The 15748-nt window shown below is 38.4% G+C and overlaps 1 protein-coding gene across 5 annotated transcripts in view; it reads right to left on the bottom strand.

Moving 5' to 3' along the window:
• Bdp1 (B double prime 1, subunit of RNA polymerase III transcription initiation factor IIIB) overlaps positions 1–15748 on the bottom strand; it is a 96405-nt gene that overhangs the window by 34705 nt on the left and 45952 nt on the right. For 3 of the 5 annotated variants that reach the window (XM_057789618.1, XM_057789614.1, XM_057789615.1), the window contains 9 exons: positions 13011–14181; positions 12162–12331; positions 11192–11414; positions 9074–9252; positions 8149–8356; positions 6503–6609; positions 4548–4749; positions 4137–4330; positions 2934–3321 (listed from right to left, as the gene is read on the bottom strand). In XM_057789618.1, the coding sequence (XP_057645601.1) occupies positions 2934–3321; positions 4137–4330; positions 4548–4749; positions 6503–6609; positions 8149–8356; positions 9074–9252; positions 11192–11414; positions 12162–12331; positions 13011–14181 (2842 nt within the window). The remainder of the gene's footprint in view (positions 1–2933; positions 3322–4136; positions 4331–4547; positions 4750–6502; positions 6610–8148; positions 8357–9073; positions 9253–11191; positions 11415–12161; positions 12332–13010; positions 14182–15748) is intronic. The other 2 variants (XM_057789617.1, XM_057789616.1) reach the window with 2 other exon arrangements.

Genomic DNA, 15748 nt, shown 5'->3' with positions numbered 1-15748 from the left:
TCATTTTTTCACCCTAATAATCCAAAATAAACATTAAAATGGAGGAACACGCCACAATTACACAGCTAAAAAACTAAGAGAGTAATTCTTAGGGACTAACAATTTAGCAAAAGTAAAACATTACTTTACGAGGGATCTGAGTCTACTACAACGAGTACTCAAAATCTCTACGGCTAATCTGCTGAGCAGCTGGCATTTCACTCCCCATTCCCTCCCCTTTGTCTCCATTTAGTCCATTTGCTAACATTTACATAATAGTTTAAAAAAAACAAGCATATGAGCACAGACATACAAATCCTAATTATATACTAGGTCCCTGCCCTCAACAGACTCATACTTTAAGAAAAACACCTTAAGTATACACAAAACTGTACAGTACCATAAATATTACAGTAGTGATGACTTAATATCACTCCTGGTGAAACAATCCTCTCTCCCCACCCCCATAGTTACATGAATCCTGACACTCAATGTAACAGGTTCACTCACACTCTTCACTTAACAGCTGGTTAAAGGAGCATAATTTTTTTAAAGATTTATTTTATTTATGCATGTAGGGGTCACTACAGATGATCACATCTGTGGGCCTGAAGAGGCCAGTGGAAGGTGTTGGATCCCTCTGAGCTTGAGTTACAGATGTTTGGTGGACATGGAAGATAGGATTTGTACTATGGTCCTCATGATTGGGCAACAAGAACCCTTAACTGATAAGTCATCTTTCCAGCCTAAAGGTAATACAAATAGCCAGTTCCCTGTTCAACTATGAAAATTTTATCATGACAGACTCATTATAATCCAGAGTCCATGTCTACAAGGCCCTATCTTTGATCGCCAGAACAGGGGAAGGACAGTGCCACTGAAGAAGATACTCTGTATTATTCAAAGACATATCCTAAAGCCTGATTATTGAAAGTTAATTTCACTAGCAAAGAGCTGGTAGTAGTGGTGGCAGGGAGATACAGATCAAACTGTGCAGTAATAACCCGTCGTCCGTCCACAAGACTAATGTCTCTGCTATTTTCTTGGCATATACTAAAACTGACATTCAGTATACTTACTTTGAACTTTCAGTATTATTCAGTTAATTTCAAGAATTCTACTAACTCATTTACTTTTAGAAATTTAAAATGCTATTATTAATCCTAAGTAAATTACAGGTAAGTTTTCCTTTCGACTAACAAATGTATCTCTACAGATTCAAGAATTGTATCATTTCTTAACAGAAGTAGCATATCTTTTTAATTATTTTTCTATCATCACTATCTTAGCAAACTCCTGATTCTGTTTCGAATGACTCAGAAAGTATTTTAAGTCCTGATTCAGATATTATGCTCAATAAACCAGCTAAGTGACGATGAAATGAACAAGAACAGGAACAAGGAAGCAGAGTGTACTCTCATCCACACCTGCTCACATCAGAGCGGCTGTTGTTCTTTTCCTTTCTTTTTTTTTTTTTTCTTGGAGATAGAGTTTCCCTGTGTAACCCTGGCTGTCCTGGAACTCGCTCTGTAGACTCAGAGATCCACCTGTTTCTGGGATTAAAGGTGTGTATCACTACTGAAAAAGAGTGGGGCACACTGCAGCTGGAGAATAAGCACTTATAACAAGGGGTCAGGGAGTGGAAAAGAGAAAGAAAGGCAGGAGGGAGTGAAAAGGGGTAAAGAGAGGATAAATGGATAGTGGTAACGATAGGGAGAAATTCACCTTAGAACAGTACTGGTCACAAAAGAAAATGATGTAACCACTGTGTAAAACTTTTCTTCTTCTTTTTTTTTTTGCTTAAAATCCTCAAATACAGAATTACCATATATCCTAAAAAATCCATTTCTGATTTTATCTTCAAAAGAACTAAGAATAGAGAAGCAGGGACTGGGGATGTGGCTCCCAGTTGGTGGAGATCATGCCAAGTACGTAAAAGCACTGGGTTCCATCACCAGCGCCACATACCTGTAATTCCAGCACTTGTGAGGTAGAGGTAGAGGGAGGAAGGTCACCCTAGGCGCTCTCTCTCTCTCTCTCTCATATATATATGAGAGAGAGAGAGAATATATATATATACACACACACACACACACACACACACACACACACACACACACACACACATATATATTCAGTTTCGAAAGATGAGTTCTTTTGGATGAAGAGTAATGATAAAAGGGAAGGAGGGAGGGAGGGAGGAAGGGAGGGAGGGAGGGAGGGAGGGAGGGAGGGAGGGAGGGAGGGAGGGAGGAAGGGAGGAAGGGAGGAAGGGAGGAAGGGAGGAAGGGAGGAAGGGAGGAGGGAGGGAAGGAGGGAAGGAGGGAGGGAGGGAGGAACAACTGCGGATATGGTTCTGTTGTAAAGTGCTTATCTCATATACATGAAGCTGTAAGTTCTATCTTCAACATTTCTTAAAACAGGTGTAGCAGCAAATGGCTACACATAGGAAGATGGACACAGGAAAATTAAAAATTCAAGGTCATCTTTTGACTATGTAGCAAGTTTGAAGGCCAATGTGCAATGTGAGATACATGAGACCCTGCCTCAAAACAAAAACAAAAACAAGAAACAAAAAAGGGGTGGGAAAAGCAGAGATTAATTCTACCTTCTCTACCAACCACAACACAGAAAGCTTATTACAGAGTTAATAGAAAAAAAACACCTGCTAAATCTTGTTTAAATTAGTCAAAATGTAGATTAAGCAGCTTACAGATAAGCAAGTTTCTATCATAGTTAACCCCTGTAGAGGAGACTATGGCAACTGAGTGATGGCCATACAGGCCACTTCTGCTGATTTGCTTAAGCTAGTCACACTAAGTCCCAAATAAACTACTTTTGACAGTAGACATTTAAAGAAAGGACTTTTCAGACCGCAATTACTAAGAAAAAAAATAATCATTCATTAAAGGGGATGAAAGTGGGAAAAACTGAAAAAACGAAACACAAACTACCTCTTCCATTGTTTCTTCGATCTGAGCAGACACTGGTTCAGGGGATCTGAGACCAACAGGTACAAACACTGGTGCTTTGTTTAATTCTTCTGGGGCAAGATGATAGGTTTCCTCCTCAAAGTCAGAATCAAAATCCTCAGCATCCTCTTCATCCTCTTTCTGAGAAGCCCGAAGAGTCACCAACATGGACTTGGAAGCTCTAGGTTCCTTCTTAGCAGTCTTACCTCGGATCCGTTTGGGTCCTCGCCCTTTGGTCACATTTGATTTCATCTTTCTATGTGCTCTTTTCCCACTGTGATCTGTCTCACACTCAGAGGCAGAAGAGAGAGGTGTTCTTCGATGTGCAGCAGTTTTGGAACAATTTGATTCTTTCAATAGTTGTGGACTGCTGGATGTTGAACCAAAATAACATAGTCATGTATGTGCCAGGATTATCTCAATAAAAGCCAAACTGTTAACAGTAAAATCTCAGTTCCAACCTTTAAAATAAAAATCTTGGCCTAAGAAGACAACTCAGTGGCAGGGTGTTTGCCCAACATGTGAAGCCCTAAGTTCAACTCCTAGCACTGGTGATGATTATGATGATGATAGATACATCTCCTTTTATGATGCTAGAATTGAACCTAAGCCTCAAATGTCCTACACAAATGTGCTCATGAGCTATTCTTAACCCCACCTATTCCTTGAAAAACATGTCATGAAAATAAGAAAGGAATTAACTACTACTTAGTATCTTATTCGGAGTGAATTCTTAGTTATATATCTATAAAGGCTGCATAGTAAGTTTTTAATACTGGCCCCTATAGCCATGATATGGTTATTGAGATAGACACAAAATTGGAAATAATTAAAAGGCAAAATACATGGAACCAATTAATAATGAATATGAAATCAAACAGTGGGACTTGTTTATCTTACTGGGTAAACAGATTAGAAAAATAAGGTTCTTTTTCAAGAACTTAGGTTCCTTCCCACTTTGTTGAAAATTATGGAGGTACCCTTCATTACTGTTTACAGCCAAACCCAATAGTATTCTAATTACTGACGTAATGCACAATATCATGTGGCAGGTAAAAGAATGTACATTGTTACAAATAAAAATAAAACAGGCTTGTAAATAAAGAATACTACATTAAGATGGAACTTCTTTAACAAATAAGTGCTTTTTATCTCCTATTCTGAGTCTTCAAAATAAAATCTTACCTAATTTGTTTACTGAGACCCTGCTCTTCAAGCCCCAAAGATGATGTAGGATGGTCCTCGACAATCTCGTCCCTTGCACCTCCTGATGGTACAGCTGTCAGCTGAGCATCATTAGTGAGAGAACCTGACGCTTCAGGAACAATACAATCTTTTCCTGCTGAAACCTCCAGAGGTGTTAGAATCTCTGTCTTTTCCTTAAAGAAAAACAAAACATAATATTACCATGGAAACAATCTTTATTAATAAGTTTTAGCAGTCTGGCCTAGACCTCTAAACTTAAAAAGTCACAGGTGATCAATTTTCAAATCTGTACAAGCTGGCTTTTCAGAAAAGCAGAAACTTTCCCCATAGCTCTCCCTCATCACGCTGACAGGACAGACTGACGAACAACACTATTTTTTCCTCTCTCACTTTTAGAGGAAGCTGGATGTCCAAGTCTCCTTTCTGCGGCTCATGGTCTTCTGGTTTTGGGTCTGTGCTCTGGTCTGTTGTGCCTTTTTCTACAACTGGTTGCTCTTTTCTATGGTGTGCTCCTCCTAAATTTGGTTTCGCCTTTTGGAATCGTCTTCTTAATAACTGTGCTGGACTAGGGACATGAGGTTCATTTTCATGCCTAAAATAAAGCACAAGTTATGGTGAAGACCAGAACTCCTCATCAATGCAACATTAAACAATTCTAGATTCAAACAGATTCTAAGTTCAAAGGATATATAAACTGGAAATAAAACCAAGCATGTAAAAATGAAACATTGCATTTTACATGTAAAACAAAAAATACAAAAGCTTTATATTATCCATTTTCTGCATACCTGTGGAACAGTTTATAGTATTAATCTTTCTCTACTTTCACTCACTAGCTCTAGAATTCATTGATGTCATATCACTTTAGTAACTTTCAAAGAACAAGGTACTTCAAACTTGGCACAGTAGCTAAACAGAGATTTTATAACAACATTTTAAACAAAAGCGTCAACTGAGCTACAACACATCAGCACACACACAATGGTCTTACTTGACAGCAAGTTTATCTTACTACATTCCTTAAAGCTCATGGAAAGGTCTTATTAACAGTAAATATCTTAAGGTTCTTAACATAATCCATTTCAGACAAAAAACAAGGTTTAAACATTCAAAGAAAGGCAAAGCTACTAAGATAGCTGGAATAGCTACCTAAGAACTTCTGGAAGTATCTCAGTAATGGATATGACCTAAATTAGGATGCTGAAAATACTGACATAGGCATAGGGATGTAGCTTTGTGGCAGATAACTTGCTAGCACTGCAAGACACTGATTTCAATCCTCAACGCACAGATACAAAGCAAACAATTATGTGTGTGTGTATGTGTGTACATACATATGAGTACATACACATATTAGTTCTTATCTATTAGAAACCAATTCTCAAAATACACAGAAAAGAGGAACAAATCCTACTAAGCATTCTGTTGGGAAAATAGCAAGTTCTAATATGATTATGATGCTGGTTTATACATTTCAGGATCTGGAGTGTCTGGAGAAAACAATTTAACTAAAAGCTATCACATGGGGCTGAGGGTATGGCTAGTAGTAGAGTCAATAGATTCAATCTCCAAGGAAAAATGTCATCACAAGGGGCTCTGAAAACACACTTAAGTTTAGGGGATGGCCAGGTGGCTCAGTGGGTAAAGCTACTTGCCATTAAGCCTGATAAACCAAGCTCGATTCCCAGAGCCTACATGGTGAAGAAGAACCAACTCCTGAAAGCTGGTGTCTGATCAGAAACCCACAGAATGTGTCCCCACCACAAAACCATAAAGAAATTTAAAAGACAGTCAAGAAAAAATATTACTAGGTTCAAAGGAGGCACCAAAATTATGGGCATAAAAATAGGAGTAAGAATTTTTGTGTGTGTGTGTTTTGTTTTGTTGAGGCAGGGTTTCTCTACATAGTCCTGAAAGCTTTGAAGTCAGAGAGCCTCCTGTCTCTGCCTCCCAAATCCTGAGTTGAAGGGCATGTGCCAGGGCCAAGAATGAGGTAATTTAAAACCTTATTTAAATGGGCTTGCTGGCACAAGCTTCATCCCAGCTACTAAGGCTGAAACAGAAGAATCACAAAATCATGGCCTATCTAGCCTATAAGCAAGTTTAAAGCCAGCCTGGGCAACTTAGCAAAATTCTGTCTCAGAAAAAATTAAAAAGGGTTGTGAACCACAGCTCAATACTAGAACACTTGTCTGGCATGTAAAAAGCACTGGGTTCAACCAATAGCACCATGAAACACATATTTAAAAAAAAAATTCAGAATACTGTTACATAAAACCAATTGTATAATAATGAGAAACTATCTTTGACGGGGTTTATGCTTTTCTCATGAAAAGCAAACTCACCTTTTTTGTTCATCTACAGGAACCACGTGTCTGTGACTTTCATTCACTGTGTACTCTGAAACTCCAAGGGACATAGCTTCAACTTCACCTTCAATGAGAGCATTAGCCTGCAAAGACAAAACTGGTTAATGTGATGGACTGATATTTTTTATGTTTTTCAGGACAGGGTTTCTCTGTGTAACAACCCTCACTGTCCTGGAACTCAAGTCTGTATATCAGGCTGGCCTCGACATTAGGTATCTATCTGCCTGCCTCTGCCTCCCAAGTGCTGGGGATTAAAGATGTGCACCCCACTCCCCCATTCACTAGCTTACCTAAAGCAATAAACTCCAAGTTTAGGGAAGGACCCTGTCTGAAAAAATAAAGCAAAACACCCTACATACCTAGATACACATGTGCACATACCCAAATAAATATGTACATTTACCACACCTGTGCACACCAATCTAAGAGCCATCTGTTATAAAACAGAGAATGTAAATTAACTGGCACTGATCACTGCTCAGCTGCACACTGCATGCTCAGCATGCACAAAGCTCTGGGCTTGATCCCCAGCACCAAAGTTTAACTAATTTTTTTTAAAGTATTTTTGTCGAAGTGGGGATCACAATGACTTTTAATCTAGGTTTTATCTTAATACCCAGAGAAAAGAACACAAAAGCAAAGACTACTTGCGATTAACATTTTGGGACACTACACTACTTAGATATTTTTTTCTAGTACCAAAAGACTCAAGATGTTGGTTGATAAAGAACCGGGAGATAGGACATTACACTACTTAGATATTTTTTTCTAGTACCAAAAGACTCAAGATGTTGGTTGATAAAGAACTGGGAGACAGTGACCCACACCTTTAATTCCAGCACTCAGGAGATAAAGACAAGAGGATCTCTGTGGGTTTATGGCCAGCCTGGTCTACAAAGTGAGTTCCAGGACAGGCTCCAAAGCTACAGAGAAACCCTATCTTGAAAAAAAGTTGATTATAAGGGCCAGCAAAATGGCTCAGAGAATCAAAGCACCAGCATGACAACCTGACTCCAGTCCTCAGAACTCAAGTGGGAAAAGAGGACGGACTCCCACACGTTGCCCTCTGATCATGCACTTGTGCTGTGATAGGTGTACATACACATGTACATACATGCACATACCCCACACACATACAACACAAATAAATTAAGTAAGTGTTAAAAAAAGAAACTAATAGAGCTAACACACTTCTATAATTACAGCATTTGAGAGGCAAAGGCAATTGAATCAGAAATTCAAGGCCAACCTCAGCCACACACAGAATGCAAAAGAAAAACCAAGAAATTGGCTAAACACAATAGAATGGTGGTACATTCTGTAAGTACAACACTCGATGAGACCAGAGGATAGAGGCTAGTCTCAGCTAAGTAACGAGACACAAAAGGGGTAAGTAAGAAAGGTTCTTAAAAAGGTTAAACTGTCATTCAAAACAGCATACTGTTTTGCAGCATAAATGATATATCTGTTTTTTGCTAAAGAAATTCGTTACTGTGGTACTATGGGAAAGTTACAAAACTCTTCACTAGCAAAGAGCTGCCTTCAACAAGAAGGTGAGAGGACAAGGCGGGGCTGAGCTGTCATTTGTTGTCTTAGTATGCGCTAAGGATCCAGCCTCTCACCACTGTCAGGACTTTTTTCGTTTCATCTTTCTGCAGCTCTGATCCTTCATTCTTAGCTACACCTTCAGCTTCACCTTTTCCTGTTATTTGCCTCTGTCTGGCCTTGTGTACATTTGGTCTTGGTCTTTGAAGTCGACTTCTCACTGGGAGAGTAGTTTGGCCAACACTTTGCTTTGTTTCCTGTGTGACCATGTTCATCTTCTGAGTCCTAGAACAAAAGGACAAGGAGGAAGGAGAGGTTGATTATAAAAAGTCGATAACTGTAAGAACATGAATTTCCTCCACTAAACTCTCATGAAAATATTTTTTTCAAATCACTCTAGGAAAGTATCTTCTCATTACAAAAATATGTTATAAAAGTTCGGGGGGTCGTAGGAAAAAGAAAAACGTTATTTCAGGTTTGGGGATGTAGCCAAATGGAAGGAGGACATGATGTGCCTAAAATAATGTATAAAAGTCAGATGATAGAATGGTAGGTGCCAAGAACAGAAGAAAAGGGGCAAGTGGGAAGTGGAGGTTGCTATTTAGTAAACACGAAGTTTCATTAGTAGTTTATGAAAAGGAAAGTGTTCTGAGGACGGATAGTGGTGTTGCCTACAAAACAATGAGACAATGCTTTATGTCACTAGTTTTGAACAACTAAAAATGGAAAATTTTATCTTATGTATATATTTTGCCAATTTTTTAAAAGACAAGGACTTATACCACTTATATATTTTTAGTATGTTACCTTACATAAATCTTAAGAAGTCAACAATAAATAAAATCACTAAAAGATGTTCAATTCCATCTAATTTTCAATTTTAGGTGGGTTTGCCCTATGAATTAGACCCATTATTCTCCAAAGCACTTTAAAAAAAATAGAGAAATGTTTCAAAGAAAAGCCTCTATTGTTTTAGATTTTTAAGGAAATATCACTGTTTACCCAACAGGAACAACTAAGCCATTTTCCTGCTTTTGTGTTGACTGCAAATCCTCTTTGGGTTCACATGAATTGGGTAGGGAAGAGTCCTTCCCAGTCTGCATGCTCGGCAGTATCACAGCATCCTCCTCCTCCTGACGTGGGTTATCATTTTCTCTTGATGTCATTAGAAAAGGCACCTCCTAAAAGTTTAGAAAGAAGAAAAATTCACAAGTTATTAGTACAAGAATGAACTGACCCATTCCTGTAGACGAGGGACAGGTGCGCTTCCTAGCACATCTACTTGCAGAAACTCATCTCCTGCAACCATAAGCAAGCACATAACGTGCATAAACAAGAACAGGCTTTCAGGGACATCCTCAACACATAGAGGAGGAATAAAACACTGGAAGAAGATTAATTTTAATAGGATATTCGATTTTAATTTCATATTTTTTGGAAGACATTGTTGGCACTGAAATCAGGTCCTCATGCATGCAAGGCAAATACCCTACCAATGAACTGAACTTGAATTTCTTTCTTTCTTCCTTCCTTCCTTTTTCTTTTTAAGAGTCTCACTGTATAGTTTTGGCTGTCCTGGAACTATCCACCTCCCTCCCAGCACCTGACACCTGAATTTTCATACAATGAAGAGACAGGGTCTTACTCTGCTGCCTATTTCTGAGCTAATCTTGACTGCAGCTCTCCAGTTTTAACCTCTTAAATAGCTAGGACTATAACATACAGACTATAACACACCTAAGCTTAGCCTTACATATTCTAGTATAAAACCACATTTAAAATGCTTTTCTTTGGGCTGGAGAGATGGCTCAGCGATTAAGAGGTTCTGAGTTCAATTCCCAACAACCACATGGTGGCTCACAACCATCTGCAATGAGATCTGGCACCCTCTTCTGGCATATAGGTATACATACAGACAGAACAATATACATAATAAATAAATCTTTAAAAAAAGTGTTTTTCTTTGTACCGAACCCAATAGATGTTTAAAATATTATGTTAAGTGGAAATATCAGATACTAACGGATGATGGTATTTAGGCATATAATACTTACACATCTACATGTGTTTTAGAATACAGACATAATTTTCAAAATTATGGATTTCATAACGACAAATAATAAATAAAAGTAAAAGTAGTTTTTCTATGAGACTGGAGAAATACCCCAGCTGTTAAGTGCACTGGCTGCTTTTCCAGAAGACCTAGGTTCTATTCCCAGCACCTACATGGTAGCTCACAGCCATCTGTAACTAATCTCAGGGCACCTGAAGCCCTCTTCTGGACTCTGTGGGTACTGTATTCATGACATGCACAGACATACATTAAAGCTAAACACTCCACACATAAAATAAGAAAAGCAGTTTAACTTTCACAAAGTTAGAGAAAGTACAAATATACAAAGAATTATTCTAAAGTATAAAATATGAACTTTAATCCGAAAAAGTACTTTAAAATACATTCAATTTAGCGAGGCCTGGTATGCAGACCTGTAATTCCAGTTACTTGGGAAACAGGAAGACAAGTTCAAGGTTTGCCTAAATTATAGTGTGAGTTCAAGGCCAACCTGGGCAAACTTAATGAGTATCTACCTTAAAAGTGAATAAGGCTGAGAATACAACTCAATGAAAGAAAGCTTCCCAACACCTGTGAGGTCCTAAGGGTTAATACTCAGGATTACAAGGACAAAGCAAAAACTAAAAACCAAGCTGAATGTTAACATTCCATTTTAGAGTTTCTGACACACAATCTTAATCTGTTACGACTAAGTTAATGAAGGAAATAAAATCCACTTCAACTCATATCTAGCATTTTTTTATTTATCTTAGTAACAATGAAGTAAGACACTATTACTCCTTTTTCCTGAGGAATCTGATACGTTATTTGGCTAGTGTGATCTCACCAGAATACCAAGTAGAACCTAAAATGTCTTAGATGCTTCCAAGATACACATTTGCTCACACTTGCCTACCAAACATCAAATATTTTAACATAAACTATACGGACTAATGAGGCACACTAAGCTTAGAACAATACTATACACATCATTCATTATATGAACTTGGAATAATTTAATAAGCACAATAACAACAACAGAAACCCTCTCCTGAATCATCACTCACATGCTGAGATGAGGGAGAATCGGACTGCTCACTGTCCTGCTGTAACGCGACTGTCTCCACTGTGTCTGCTTCTGACTTCTTCCCAGGTACACGATGCTCTGCTTCTGGGGTTGCTCTCTTTAAGGCTGCTCTTGACAAGTTTGGTTTTGGTTTTTTGAATCGACTTCTCAGAAAAGGAGCTGGTTTAACTTCAAGTGGCTTCTGTTCTTGAGGAAGAGATCTGCTTTTGGAAGAAGGATTACCAGACTTGACTAGAAGAAATGTGGAAGCGAGTGAACCTAGGACAATCTTAGAGAGTGGCAGTAAGCTTTTACTTGTTCTTAGACATGGTCTTTCTATGTAACCTAGACGGGCTTGGAACCTGCTCTATTAGGCCATGCTGGCATTCAATTTTCCTTCATCCTCCAGCCTCTACCTCACAAGTGTGAGGATTGCAGGCATGCACCATCCTATCTATAACTGTCTAATTCTATTTTTTTAAGAAAAAAAAAATTGGAACTATCCATTAAATTCTGAAAAACATTAAGTTGTACAATCCAGGTATAAACCTATTATTTTTTTGCATGAAGAAAATACTGGCCGGGCGGTGGTGGCGCACGCCTTTAATCCCAGCACTCGGGAGGCAGAGGCAGGCGGATCTTTGTGAGTTCGAGACCAGCCTGGTCTACAGAGCTAGTTCCAGGATAGGCTCCAAAACCACAGAGAAACCCTGTCTCGAAAAACCAAAAAAAAAAAAAAATACTGGTCAAACCCATGTTGACTTATGTGTTACATGAAATTTGTTAATAAATCTCACCAACAGCTATCAGAGTGGCCTTAATCCTCTCTCCCAATCTTGCATAAGCTATCTCAAAATTTGTAACACTATCCAATTTATGTCATGGCTTGAAAGTTCACTTGTTTTAGAATAATCTGCGAGTGTAACTTTATACTCTTTTTCTGTGAAGGCACACAGACCACGCACTTGTACCTTAGGCTAGTACCGGAAAACTGCTCCAGGACATCTGCAGGCTGTATCGCTGCAACTGTTTCATGGTCTGCAGAATTCTGGGAAGACTTCACATGACTTAATACTTCCTTGTGAGAGTTTTCGTTTTGTTCCTCAAATGTAGGCATCACTGATATTTTATTGCTAATATTCTAGAGAAAAGTTATCACAATACATCATCATAAACAGAAATTCTCTAAGTATTTTATACACTTTAAACAAGTTTATTTCTAAAAGTGATTTAAAAATACAGAAGTTTTTAACTGTTAAATATAAAAGTCAGAAATATTAAAACTTAAAAATCAGAATGCCTTCCCTTCATATTGTGTATTAAGACTATTCCTAACCACAAATATTATACACACACACAAAGAGAAGAAATCCTCACAAATGCTATTATGAGTATGAACTATACACGAAAAGAAACTTTCACCAAAAGATTTAAAAGTGGAGGCAGTTAGATGTCAGGGAGAATAAAAACATATATAGGTGTTTATGACCAAAGGAAATAATTTCAGCCTATGTTTATACTCAGGTTGGCTCAAATTTAGTCCAATTTCCTAAATATATTGCTATCTAAACGAGTAACTTCAAACTGTTATTATGATTAGTAATTCTCCCACAATTAAAAAAAAATAGTCTTTTTAAATTTTTAAGTGAATACGCAAGTTCTTCAATAATCTGAAATGAAAAGATTTAAGACTGAAAAAGATTTTAGATTTTTATTTGCAATTTTAAGTATTTTGGGACTTAAGGGTAATAATGATAAATTATTTTAGTAACCTTGCTGAGAAATGTTTTTAAATCATTGTAAGACAGAGAAATACATACTTTTCTCTCCACTGAAACCCCAGGGCTGCTGTCATTACTGCTGCTCTGAATCACATCTGCCACGAGCTGCCTTGAGCTATGTTCCTCTGGTTCATGCTCTCTTGGAGAAATATCTTTTTCTGTTTCTTCTAAGTCTGCCACCATGTGCTTCCCAGCACGCATCTCTCCAGGTCCTCTCTCCCAAGAGATGGAAGTCTCTCCTGTTTCCTTCAGATCTCCAATACTCTCCTCAGTGGCAGTCATCTCTGTTGATGCCATGACCATCGTGGAAATGTCTCTTTCCCCAGTTCCCTTCAGGTCAAGCTTCTTTTCTTCCACAACACTCGACTCCACCCCCGCTTCTTCTTCGTGTGTGCTCCTGCACACATCCACCTCCCTAGCCAGCTGCTCTGCTGGGGCTCTCACTGCCTTTCCTCCGAACTCTTCCAGATGTGTTTCCATTTCACCCATGGTTTTGGGCTCCTCTGTCTCCTCTACTGGCACAGATATTTCTCGTCTTTCAGTTTCTTCTGAATATGCCTCCCCTTTTTCAGTGCTATCAATCATATCTGTTGTCCTGTCTCTTGTGGGTAAGTCTTTTCCAGTTTCTTGCAAGTCTGTCTCCATTTCACTAATTGGACTAACCTCCTTGGGGCCATTTTCTTGTGAAAATGTTTCTCTTCTTACAGTTTCTTCCAAATTTGTATAAATTTCCTCTGTGGTATCAATCAACTCTGACACGTTCTCCATAGGAGAAATCTCATTTAAAGATGCTTTCAAACCTATCTCTGTTTCCATAGGAATGTCAATCATTTCTGCTCCCATCTCCCCTGGGGAAATCTCTCTCTCTATTGTTTCCAAACCTATCTCCATTTCCATAGTGACTTCTGTCTTTTCTGACATCTTCATGTTAGAAGATGTGTCATTTTTTCCAGTGTCTTTTAAATCGGATTCCAATTCGTTAGTGGCAGGAGTAACAGTGATAGTTACAATTGGCATCTTCTTCCTTGGCGAAGAGTCTGGTTTTGCAGTTTCTTCCAAAGTTGTTGTTTCTCCAGAAATAGGAACCTCCTCTGACACCCTTTCCTTGGAGGTCATTCTTTTTCTTCCTGTATTGGGTTTTGGTTTCTGAAATCGCGTCCTTAGAATTGGAGCTTGCTTCAGTTTATTTGATTTACTGTCCTCTTGAATACTAAAAGAGAGAGAGAGAGAAAGACAAATTTTAATCCAGACTACCAGTTGAACAGATGACAGTTAAGGAACCCCTATAGAAACACTAAAAACTCTCAAAATAAAAAAAAAAAAAAACAGCTGGACGGTGTGGCGCACGCCTTTAATCCCAGCACTCAGGAGGCACAGCAAGAGGATCTCTGAGTTCAAGGCCAGCCTGGTCTACAAGAACTAGTTCCAGAACAGGCTCCAAAGTTACACAGAAAAAAAAAGGAGAAGGAAGAAGAAGGAGAAGGAGAAAGAAGAAAGAAGGAAGAAAAAGGAGGAGGAGGAGGAAAAAAGAAGGGAGGAGGAGGAGAACAAGAACAACAACAAGAACTCAGGAGATAAAATCTGGAGTATTTCTGAGACTTTGAGGTAAGCTGGTCTACAGAGTGATTTCCAGGACAGCCAGGATTATATAGAGAAACCCCGTCTCAAAATTGTGAAAATAAAACAATATTTTAATGGTAGCACATGCCTTTAATCCCAGCAATCAGGAGGCAGAAGCAGGGGGATCTCTATGAATTTACATAGACCAAGTGTTGTAGCTTGGTCTACAAGACGCTGATTTTTGTTTTTGTTCTTTAAAAAAACAACCAAAAAGCATATTGAGGGACTGCAGTTATAGTTCTGTGGTAGTCAGTGGTAGAATACATACTGAACATCTACGAGGCCCTGAGTTTACTCACAGTACCAAAAAAGAAGGAGGAGGAAGAGGAGGAGGAGGAGGAGGAGGAGGAGGAGGAGGAGGAGGAGGAGGAGGAGGAAAAGGAAGAAAGGAGGAAGAGGAAGAGGAAGAGGAAGAGGAAGAGGAAGAGGAAGAAGAAGAAGAAGAAGAAGAAGAAGAAGAAGAAGAAGAAGAAGAAGAAGAAGAAGAAGAAGAAGAAGAAGAAGAAGAAGAAGATTAATCAAATCCCATGACCCCTTTGCAATTGTTACTTCAGCCTAGGCAAATTGCAGAAATTTGCAATCATACTAGCTCAGTAACATCTGCTACATTTACGTCGTTATTTCTACTGTCTTTTACCTAGACAGTCAAAACAGACCTGATGCCCTCAATAGTGAGATGAAAACATGACTCAAGTAAGAAAATATCTTACGACTAAGAACAAAATTTACATTTTATACTTTTATAAGACAATTTAAAACAAGATTTCTGTTATTATAGTTTAAGAGCACATGCTCTCAAGATAAAAAAGACAGGAAACGGTCCAAATTAAGAGTATTTTTGTGTATTTTAGAAGTGGTTTATGTATTTACCCTACAACTACAGAGTAACTTATTGATACATTTGACAATTTTTGTGGGTACATTTACTAATTGTGAGCCATTTTAGGTGTTGATTTTAAATCTTTATACTTTTTTAATCATATAGGATGTTTTGGCCACAATCTTAGAAGTTGTTTACGTTGATTTGCTAGAAGGAGATACTGAATGCCATGCCCGATTCAAAACTCCTGAGGATGCGCAGGCAGTAATGAATGCTCAGACTGAAATTAGAAAGAAGCACTGTTGGAACCTCGAGGTCCTTTCTGGTGATCACGAGC

The sequence above is a fragment of the Chionomys nivalis genome, chromosome 15, assembly GCF_950005125.1.
Source record: "Chionomys nivalis chromosome 15, mChiNiv1.1, whole genome shotgun sequence".
NCBI classification, from domain to species: domain Eukaryota; kingdom Metazoa; phylum Chordata; class Mammalia; order Rodentia; family Cricetidae; genus Chionomys; species Chionomys nivalis.
The sequence above is the reverse complement of the archived record's forward strand: the minus strand, read 5'-3'. Positions and strand labels throughout refer to the sequence as shown.